At 52.3% G+C, this 11,026-nt stretch overlaps 1 protein-coding gene across 2 annotated transcripts; it reads left to right on the top strand.

Annotated features, from left to right (window-relative positions):
* The first annotated feature begins 1,064 nt into the window (after window positions 1-1,064).
* LOC146598484 (dimethylaniline monooxygenase [N-oxide-forming] 2-like) lies at window positions 1,065-10,414 on the top strand. Of its 2 annotated transcripts, XM_085300224.1 has the most exons (10): window positions 1,065-1,122; window positions 2,719-2,856; window positions 3,244-3,432; window positions 3,834-3,996; window positions 4,708-4,853; window positions 6,051-6,250; window positions 6,985-7,334; window positions 7,532-7,604; window positions 9,491-10,246; window positions 10,287-10,414. In XM_085300224.1, exons 2-9 carry the CDS (start codon window positions 2,725-2,727, stop codon window positions 9,876-9,878), a joined length of 1,641 nt encoding a protein of 546 aa, XP_085156350.1. In that variant the 5' UTR covers window positions 1,065-1,122; window positions 2,719-2,724; the 3' UTR covers window positions 9,879-10,246; window positions 10,287-10,414. The 2 variants fall into 2 exon arrangements, with proteins under 2 accessions (XP_085156350.1, XP_085156351.1); XM_085300225.1 differs by lacking the exon at window positions 1,065-1,122 and having other exon boundaries at window positions 2,682-2,856; window positions 9,491-10,414.
* The last annotated feature ends 612 nt before the right edge of the window (window positions 10,415-11,026 follow it).

Raw genomic sequence — 11,026 nt, forward strand, 5'->3', positions numbered from 1 at the left:
TCTGTGCTGTCTGTAACATGCGTGCAAAAGGAGTGATTTTACTGATTTCCTGGGGACACCGAGTCAGTGCCAGCACTGACCTCCTGTGGTGCAGACACAGCATGGGACGAGGACTGCAGCAGGATGTGGGAGCCCTAGTGCACAGATGCCACCCGGAGCTGTGTCACAGCTAGTCAGGGCAGCGAAGCGATCCTGTGGGAGTCTGTGCAAGTGCATCCCTGTGGGCTATTAGAGTGCAGCTGGACACTGGGTTGCCCATCGCACTGGCCCTGAGCCCCTGTCTAGCTCAGGGCAGGTTCTGGTGCCATTTCCTGCTCAGGTCCCAGCAGAGATGAGGAAGGACCACTCCTAGACCAGACTCCATAGGATCAGTCAGGTAAGATGTCCAGCTCCTGGGTGGTTAAAGGTAGGCACAGAAATCCCTCTGTGACAGTCCCAGGCACACACAGGTGTCACCATTTCCAGCCCTGCTGAGATCAGCCCAAAGCTGATTTACATGCTTCCTGGTGGCAGGCTGGAGGTGAGCTGGGCTCTGCCTACGCCGCAGGTCACTGCGCCCAGGCAGAGAACTTTCTTTCTGCAAGCATTTTAAAATGCAACAGCAGAGARAAAGAGCGCATGAGTGTAGGAGCACAGGGATAAAGGTCGGGGGTTTGGGAACAGCAGCGAGCTGGGGCTGTATGGACTTTAGCCTGTCATTTAAATCTGTGGCTAGGGAAACTCCAAGCAAAGGACAGACGAACCCTGAATGGAAAAGGCGCAGCGCTGCCCTGGAAAGGTTTGTTCCCAACTTCTTTCCACCCGTTATTTGCATGCTTTAACAACAACAACAACAACAAMAAAAAAAACRATTAGCATTTTGTTGCATTTGATTCTCTCCCGGGGTTTTGGCATTAACTGCAAGCTTTGCACTGATGCAGACAGGGAGGAGACATGAAGTCGTGGTGGGAAACGCAAGGCCAGGCTGCAGCTCCGCCGGCGCAATAGCCAGGCAGCATCAGCTCTCCAAGGCTCRTCCTGCAAACAAACCACTCTATAGGCAGCCCTAAAAGAAGAGGGGTRACACTTATCACCCAAGGCACGTCGCTCCGCTTTCCCAAAGGAGTCGGCTGGGTGCGGGARGTGGGCGAGTTTCGGCATTTCATCCCTTGCTTTTGCGGATCAAGGAGTGCCGCAGGCTGGAAGTCACTCAGCGTTACATACGCAATTCTTTGAATATCTATTAGCTGCATAGAAAAGTAACCAGCTGTGGGCTGACTTCAAGCACTGGCCGGCAAAGCAGGGGATTGAGAGAGTTCATGAGATCGTTACAGTTTCTCTATTTTTCTTAGGGAAGGTGTCTCTATATTTCTGCAGTTTCCTCTAAGTCTTTCTTAAATTAACTTAGTTTGCCATAAAATGGGTTGAAATCCAGTTATAAATTACTCCTGTTTGAGACTTTGCAGTTTGAATATTTGCTATCTAATTAAACTTTAGCCGAGTTAATTTTTTTCTAGTTTCTTTGCTTTATTAAGCAAAGTGTAGCACAGCCTTCAGTTTACATGCCCTGAGGTTTGAGTTCCTCTCTTCTAGACCCTGAATTTCTGGGTTTCTAACTTCTCCTTTTCTTTTTCCTTTCCTGTGTTTTGTAATATGAGCAGCACTTTCATGACTGTTTATAACTTCTGAATCACTGATCTGCATTCCCACTCAGAGCCAGGTATTACAAGTTTTTTAAAATCCTTCTCCCCCCCCAAGAAAATGCCATTTAATTGAAACTAAAAGGATGAAAATGAGTCATTTTAGTTGAAATAAGGGCAAAGGGGGGGGGCTTGTTTTGCACAAGAATGAAAAACAGATGTCAAAACCTTCATTTTTTTTTTGCAAAACAGAGCCGCTTCTACCCCTGCTTTCCTCTCTAGCTTCTTTGAAACTCCTCCAGATGAAGTTTCATTGCCTGAATCTTTTGGTGAGCCTGGTGCCCACGCGCTCGCGATGCAAGCCCACGCCAGCTGTGTGGTGGCAGGCTCTCGGCTGCACCCGTGATTGTAACAGGGCTGAGAAATGAGAAGTCTTCTTGCCCCTTTCAGTCAATGCAGTTCAATAAGGAAACTCTCCAGAAGTAGGGTGATGCCTGTGAGGCAGTGCTAGGGGCGATCCCAAAGCAGTTAGCTGGGAAGAGCTTCCCCCTCTTTTCATGCACTAGTTTGGACCAGGAAAGGGAATAAATAGAAAAGGGAGTGTGGTGAAATTTGAAAAGGTGCCTGCTTTTCCCTGGCCTGCACGAGGGGAATCGCTGGACCATCGGGGACACCTGCCTCCCTGATAAATGCCCATTGATGCAAGGTCTCTGGGACAGATGTGACTTATCCTCAGGGAGTTACTCTGGGCCACACGTTCTCCTGTGGCTCATTACTCTTGCTAGCAGCTTATTGGCGTAGTATGGAGGTTATTGAGCAGCATCCACCAACCACTGCAGAGCAGCTCCTCTTTCGCTTGCTCATTCAGGCTCTGCCTGGATGCCTGGGGGTCATTCCCTACATTGGGAACTGAAGAGGGCTTTGCCTAAGGACAGTTTTCCTTCATGAACAATTACAATCAGAGGAGTTCTGGGGAGCTCTCCCATGGGGTGGGAAGACCAGCGTTCCTGCTGATCTATGGACCATTTTATAGCCAGTCTATTATATCCCTTTGCTGAGTAAGACCTCTTGCCTGGTGCTCCTGCTTTGCCTCCTGCAGGACACCATGGTGCAGCGAGTGGCCATAATCGGGGCTGGGGCCAGCGGGCTGGCCTCCATCAAATGCTGCCTGGACGAAGGGCTGAAGCCCACCTGCTTCGAGAGGAACAACGACATCGGGGGGCTCTGGTGCTTTGCTGTGAGTTGGCTCTGCCTGCGCAGGGCACAGGCATCACTTCCCTGCTTGTCTTTGAAGGTTGCTGCCCTCAGAGAAGAAGAGGGAGCAACTGCGACCTGAGGGACTGTCTCCATCCCAGGCACAAGGCTCCCCTGGCCCCAAGGGGAGAAGGGGATGGGGGAGYAGAAGCCGTGGTCTCCAGGGGTACGTGCGTCGAGCAGTGGTGATGTGGGACAGGCACTGAGGCTGGCAGGACTCTAAGTTCATTGCTCACCTTGTCCTGGAGCCAAAAGTGGAGGTGATGGGAGCTAGCCACAGTTTATTCCTTGCATCCCAGCCACTCTGATGACTCAGAGGAAGAAAGTCTTTATCTGTCCCTCTGCAAATGGCACTGCTTGCTTCACATAGGACACAGCAGACTGTGGGAGGACCAGTGTGTACCGGTCAGTCATCTCCAACACCTCCAAGGAGATGTCCTGCTTCAGCGACTTCCCCTGTCCTGAAGACTTTCCCAATTTCTTACCCCACCACCAACTCCTGGAGTACTTCCGGATGTACGCTCGGCACTTTGACCTCCTGCAGCACATACACTTCAAGGTAAGCTGGGGCCCTGGTGTGTCACAGCTATCAGGGATGGTCCATAAAGAGCTGTCAGGAGCAGGCTTGTTGGTAGCTGCAATTACCAGGGCATTGCACAGGGGGGGCGAGATAACGGCATGCATGAAGTCCACAAGGACAGTGGGCCTTTCACATCTTGAATACAGCCTGTATGTTCGGTTGCTCAAACACATGCTGCCCGGTGACAGTCCTCATGCATGCCTTTCCAGCCCTGGCAATTGCCAGATGAAAGATTCGGTGCCCAATTTAACAGCTTCAAAGGCAGAATGAGGCTCTCTGAAGRTCCAGCCTGCACTCAGAGACCCCAGCCCTGCCCAGGCAGGACCTCCTGCAAATAAGGCACAGTCCCTCACTGCAATTTTGTTTGGCTTTGGTGCAAGACAACAGTTCGCAGTGTGAGGAAGCGCCCTGATTTCTCCACCTCGGGCCAGTGGGATGTCATCACTGAGACTGAAGCAGGGCAGGAGTCGCACATCTTTGATGCTGTCATGGTTTGCACTGGCCATTACCAGGAGCCCCTTTTGCCCTTGGCTTCTTTTCCAGGTAAGCCCTGCCTTCACACCTGCGTGGGCATGACAGCTATGCCACTCAGGGGCCATTCCCACAAGAGCCATGGCCCTGGCCACATCTCACAACTCTGTGATGCTGTGGGCTCCCCCTGCCCTGCAGCACCACTCCAGGACAAAGCCAAAGCCAGGAATGAGCCACAAGCTGCACCATCTTCCACTAAGGGAAAGATTTAGGGGTAAAATCTTCTGGGGAGAGGCAGTACTGCTATCAGAGCCAGTGAAATGATGCTGCTTTGCCCCAGGGAGGAAGGAACTCAGCCTGAAGGTGGGTAGCCTGCAGATAGCATTTGCTTTTGCAAGCTCCATGARCCCCAAGGGCCAGGGCAGATGTGAACATCACCCCACAGAAATGCATGTGTGCATATCTGGAACGGGTGAAATGCTGAGTAAAAGATGTGGCCTTGTTCTTGCGTAAGAATTTATAAAGCAGGACCAAAACAAACACGCGCCGGGTGGTAGGAGAGGGGGAATGCCAGGCAGAGCGTAGTTGCTCTTGGCATAACCCAACAGAAGTAAGATCCTTATGGCTTCACTGCACTGGGCTCTGCTGCAAGGAGAGAGACAGGAGGCAAGATGAAGGGGCGGAAGGGTCTGAGGGTTGCTGAAGGGACCAGCAATGAGGCTGTCAAAAGCATGTCACCAGGGCAAGCCAATGTGCTGGATGGTAGGAAATGCTCTCTCCTAGGTATCGAAACGCGCTTTAAAGGCCAGTACCTCCACAGCAGGGAGTACAGAGATACGGAGGGTTTCCAGGGGAAGCGAGTCCTCGTGGTCGGCGTCGGGAACTCTGGTGGTGACATCTCCGTGGAGCTGAGCCGCGTGGCTGCGAAGGTACGGCTCCACCCCGGTGCTGAGCCTGCCGGCGGCTGCTGCAGGCCCTTCCTGCCAACAGCAAGTCGGGCAGCATGGCCAAGCCCCGGCTCGGCGCTGCGTTAGCCAACTGCACTGGGTCCCCCCAGGCTGTGCAGAAGCTCCTCCTGGAGCTCCTGGGGACAAGAGGCAGACAGGAGTAAACTAAAATTACGGCTTCCCTTAAAGCCGCTGCTTAATAGCAGTYTAGACACCAGAGCTGGTGCTAGCGCTCCTCATGAAAACAGCATCACAGCAGGGCAGGAACAGAAACCAGGCTGAAAAAAACAAAATTATTCTCAAAACAGGCACCAGGCTGAGTACAGTCCATGCTGCAACTGCAGCAGCCACAGGCACCGCTGCCCGGTGGGGGTCTCTCGCAGATATGCCATGCTGCTGTTTTGAGACAGATGATAAAGTTAGCGAGAACTGCCCTTGGGGACGCCTTTTCCCTTCCTCCGCATGGCCCCTGCTGAACCCTTTTCCAGGTCCTGGCATTGAGCTGTTTTTCTCTCTCCCACCTCCCAGCCCTCTGACCAAAGGTTCATCATTCCTCTTCTACCACAGTTACACGCACCCAGCACTTCCCATCCCCAGATATCTCCCCAGACTGCCTCCAGGTAGACAGAAAAGATGCCAAAACACCTCCCACGACAAAAGTGGGAGCCAGGCCATTGCACAGGCCCTAATAGCTGTCCTGCACTCTATAGCTAGACCTTGGATTTCTTCCCTCCATCCACTTCCCAAAGATGACTTTACATTTAGCCTCTCAGTACCTACAGAAACCCACGCTACTGGAGTTTTTGCTCCCCGAGATCTATGTCTCATGAGGGACACTGGAGGACACAAGAATAGGGTGTCCACACCAGTAATTGTGGAAATGCCCATGAAAAGCATTGCCCAATTCTAAATAAACCAACCTTCAAATTGTGGGCCATCGAAATATGTGCTGCAATTCCTGGGGAGTTTAGACCGTCTGGGAGGCAGAGTGGCTAGTTTTCAGCTGCTAGAAGTCTGCAAAAGCCACCATGAGCTGCTTGTTCATCTGGACACTCCCTCCCTTGGGATAATTCATTCAGCTCCCTGCTGCCAAACACAGGAGATGGGATTTGCCATTTGGGGCAAAAATGGAAATCAGACCTTTGGGCGAGAGATTCTCAAACCTGCCATTTTTCCTAGGTGTTTCTCAGTTCCAGGAGCAGCACGTGGGTGTTAAGTCGTATTTCAGATCACGGTTTCCCTTTTGACGTGGTCATCACCACACGCTTCACACATTTTCTCGATTGGCTTCTCCCATCAGCCATTATGAAAAGGATCAGGTTTTGGAAGTTCAATTCGTGGTTTAACCATACAAACTACGGCTTGGCTTCTGTTAAAAGGTATTTTCTCTGATTGCTTTGTTGGTTCACTGGTGGTTTTTAATGATTTAAAATATGCAATTGTTCATTTCAGGGAATAGTTGAGGAATAGCAAACTGTTAGTGGGAAATCAACTTTTTAAAGTAGCTTCTTATGATGTATTGGTTTTTGTACCAAACTTTCATGCTCACACAAGGTGAGACCATCAGGAGCTTTCCTCTTGGTGCCTATGACTCAGGACCCACAGTTTGGCCATAGGGGACTTTTCTATACAAGCTTTCTGCCTGCAGGGAGATGCACTTCTGTGTGTACAGCCATAAAGGTGGTGTGACTGCTCCCTCTACAGCCATGCGCGATGGGCCAGAGCCTGCATGCCATAGRCGGCTCTCAGCTGTGCTAGGACATCATCTGCTACTGCAAGGAGCAGCAAGCCTGTTCCTCCAGACYGCTCTGGGTAAAGCTGGAGACTTGATCAGACTTTAAGAAAAATCTATCRGTGAGGCACAGAGAGCTTGGGAAGGTTGTGGAGTTTCCATCACTTTGGCATTTTAGGGGCAGGTTAAACCTACATCAGGCTGCTTTGCAACAACTGATCCTGCCTTTGGGGGCAGAGGTACAAATGTGAGCCCCTCTAGGACCCTGCCAGCACTAGTTTCTCAAATGCTGCTGCAAAAGCCCTTTCCTGATGTTTCAGGACCCCTCCAGAAGCTAATGCTACTCTCTTTCTCTCCTCTCCTTCTCCCTCTGTGTGCAAGTTCCAAGTTTAACATAATTATAAATGAAGAGCTGCCGTTTTGCATCCTTTCTGGGACTGTTGTGTTGAAACCAAACGTGAAGGAGTTCACTGAAAGCTTGGCTGTTTTTGAAGACGGGACAACTGAAAACATTGACGTGGTGGTCTTCGCCACGGGATACGTGTTCTCATTTCCCTTCCTGGAAGACTCGGTTCGCAGCCTCTTCAAACATAGCTGTTCCCTCTATAAATACATCTTCCCTCCACAACTGGAAAAGCCAACMCTGGCCATCATCGGCTTAGTACAACTTACGGGCTCCATGATGGTGGCAGCAGAAATGCAGGCTCGCTGGGTGACAGGAATCTTCRCAGGTAGGACCGCATGTGCCCAGCCAAGGGGAGCTGCTGGGAGGGAGGTCAAGCACAGCCTGGCCAGCTCTCTGCAAGGCCCAGGCCACATCGGGAAGGGCCCTTTCCATCTTTTGATGGAGCTGTACATTTGGGGACTGTGGGCACTTACAGTGCATTAGCCTCTGGCCCACAGACCACAGTTTCTTTTTTCTTCTCAGGCTGCAACAAGCTGCCTCCTGTCAGCAGGATGATGGCAGATATTTCAAAGAAGGAGAAGCAGCTGATTAAAAGGTCAGTGCTGCTCCCACACTCTACACATGCTGCATTGCCTGGGACAACACGGGTGAAGGCAGTCCTTGTAGTGGTTGTATCATGGACCTGTCTATGGCATCTAACTTCCTGAATGCAGATACTTCCACAATACCCATAGCAAAACAGGGAGATGCTGTCACCCCCTTCGATAAATGGTAACCCAAGACACCAAGGACATGTCTCCCCTGGTCAAGCAGCACAGAGCTGCTTCATTTCTGCAGAAGCGTTGGGATCCAAAGTGTTCCTGCTGACCGTGCCCCTCCCAGGCTCAGCTCTAGGTACAGCACCACAGGCTGGAGCTTCCCACGGCCAGGGCACCCTTTTCACCATCCTGCTCTCAGGCATGCTCCRAACACCACTGACCTTTGGAGCAACTTGCAGCAAGACCCTTGATGCATCAGGCTGGTGGCCCCCTTCGCCAGGCAGCTAAATCATACCCTTATTTCCAGCATCTCAAGCTGGAGACTTGGTTTCCTCCAGACTAGTGGTGCCATCTTGTGGCTTCTCCCTCCCAAATCCGTGCACCAGGAACTTTAGGGCCAGAACCCCGTACACAACCCCACTGGAGCCTGGTAATGCAGGCTTGGTTGCCACGGTTGGTTGGGTGACAGTTTTTGGCAGATCAAAATGAAAATGAGACAAGGCTCTAACACATCTGTTGTGTATATGGGTACTAAGGCCCACCCTCTTCACACTGGGATTTTACTATCGGTCAGGATATCATGACACTGTAGCTCAAGGCTATGGGACAAATGCTTTGGAYGTGCTGCCTCGCAGTCACCAGCAGCTTTCTTGGCTGTCCTATCMAGAGCAAGTTGTGAGACCTCACGGCAAGACAGCGTGCGGTCTGGGTTAGATCTCCTGACAGGGCAAAGTTGGATAATACAACTAAGGATACCGGTAAAAATCTGGGCCGAAAGAGAGTCACGTGGGTTTTCATCAGGAGCCCCATCTATTCCAGACACGCACACTGCACTCACATGTTTTGTTACATAGAAATACAGGAGTCTGAGTTGCAATGGAGATAAAGCTGTCTCAGATTCGCTGAAGTGGACTAAGCACACCTCTTCTGCAGGGAAGATAAGGCCTCAGGAAGAAAGAACTTGGATTTGTTCCATGTCCTCACTATTTTCTAGGGCTCAGCTCTAGCCTCTGGATTGGCGTTGGAATGGGGTAGTGGAAGAGCTCAGGCATCACCTACCAACCTGCTTGGCTGCCAAACAAGCTGAAGTTCTCAGTACATTTCCTAATGAACTAACAGCAGATGAGCTGATGACAAAGAGGAGAAATGGGAGTGCGAGGCTGAGCTTTTCCAGTTTTCCTCTTGGCATAGGAAGCTTTACGCATCTGCTAGCTTCCCCCAGTCCATTTGGCAATCTTAGCTGTGAGTGTAGACTCCTTCACCTCTCAAAAAGGGCCAAATCCAAGCCCTTGAATCTTGAGGAAGGACGTAACATGGATGTTTGTGTCATTACAATGATGGCAACATTATGCAAGAACCATTCCTTAGTTTGCCCCCCCTCCCAGGGTTACGTTTTTGAGGGCTCAGCCACAAGTGGGTTACAGAGACAAAACAAGCTTCAACTCACTGCCTGCGCCAGGGTAACTGTTAGTAACCAACCGCACAAAGGCTCTTTGGGTGCCTTTAGGCTTATTTATCTGACTACAGAGCACAGGCTAAGGGAGCTCAGCCCAGACCCTGGGCTCGGCCGATGCCCACTGCTTCCTTGGTGCCCCGCAATGGGATGACTTGTCTGAGCCCTGGGCATTTGCTCCCCGTGGAGCTGGGAACCGAGGCGGGAAGGAGCGCAGAGCTGCCTGGCTGTGTCGTTTGATTTTCCTTTCTGTTTTATGTCCCAATGAAGGAATCCTCCCGAGAAGGTGAACATGTGGATGAGCTTTATTAGCTACACTGATGAAATAGCCTCATGTGCCGGCGTAAAGCCCAGCATGCTGAGGCTGCTCCTGACGGACCCCCGGCTGGCCCTGGAGGTGTTTTTTGGCCCCTGCTCACCCTACCAGTACCGCCTGGTGGGACGGGGCCGCTGGAGCGGGGCCAGAAATGCCATCCTGACTCAGTGGCAGCGGGTTTTGAGGCCCTTGCAAACCCGCGTCCTAGATGACTCCTCCAACAGCTCCTGCAGCTTACGCTGGCTGTGTCTCCTTGCCCTGCCTGCGGTTCTTGTGGCAGGTTTCCTCCTTTCCAAACATGTGCGACCGTGGTGGGTCCCCCGGGCAGGTTCCCATCTGTAGATGAAACCTGGCAAAACCTGAGCTGGGGACAACGCAGAGCTGTGCTGCTGCAAGGCGGCGTCAGCAGCATCTAGGACTGTCACACACGCTGTCCCCAGGGGTGCTGGGAAGTGATCTGGCTCCCAGGCACACCACCAAAATAACGGCAGCCGTCTCCTGCTTCCAGAGGGAGCCGGGTGCATTTGCTGTTTGCATTTCGCTGCCTTTGGAGGTGAACATTGCCAAGGCTGCTTCCCCGACAGAGAAAGCCATCTGCAACTCCCTGGTCTGTTCTTGCCCCCAAATCCGGCTGCTTTTTGCAAGCGTCGGGTTGGATCTCTACAGGCTGGTGGGGGAGACCCTGAAGTGCTGGTCTGCACAGGGGCCTCGTGCCTCAACTCAAGGCAGGATCTCAGTGACAGGTCTAAGCCCTAGCCAGTATTTCTTGGCCCTCTGCTTGGCTCCAGCCACTTTCATAAATCTTCAGCAAGACCCACAAAATAATGAGATTTTGGAAACACTCAATGTTCTTTCTATTTGCCTGGTGACTTCTGGGACATAACCAGAAATAAATCTCACTGATCGTGGACTTCTCTGATGTTTTTTTTTTTTATTAACGGGTTTATTATTGGTGCAAGGAAGGAGTTTTTTTCAAGTGGACCTAGTGCCCTGAGTCATGCTTGAGGTGAGAACGCCATCCTAAGTAAAAGGGTATCCAGCGGGGCACAGGGGGGAACAGAGGCAAACGCAGGCGGCCCCGTGTCTCCTGAGCAGCCCCAGGGTGGCGGGCAAACTCGGCAGCAGAGACAGCGAGGCAGATCCTCCCCGTGTGCAGGCTGTTTTGGGATACTGGGTATATATATATATATTTGATCTGAGGATACTGGTGCAAGCCCAGCTGACGAGCGCTAAATGCTCGTGCTCGGGCTGCATTCGCCGCAGAGCGGCCGCCGCCGGCGCTGCCGAACGGCTCTGCCAGGGGCTCTGCCCAAAGCGCCCGCTGCGGGCGACGCAGTGGCGTGCACAGCCCGCGCCCTCCGCGCAGGCATCGCGCTGGCGCTGCCCTCCCGGCGCGACCGAAGGAACTGCGCCACGGCCACGCAGACGCGCCCACGGCCCGGTCGCGCCCGGCAAGGGCGGCAGCGAGGCCGGGCGCAGCGCCCGGCGCA

Source organism: Rhea americana, unplaced genomic scaffold (genome assembly GCF_003343005.1).
Source record: "Rhea americana isolate MKP2758 unplaced genomic scaffold, rheAme1 scaffold_162, whole genome shotgun sequence".
Taxonomy (NCBI): Eukaryota; Metazoa; Chordata; class Aves; order Rheiformes; family Rheidae; genus Rhea; species Rhea americana.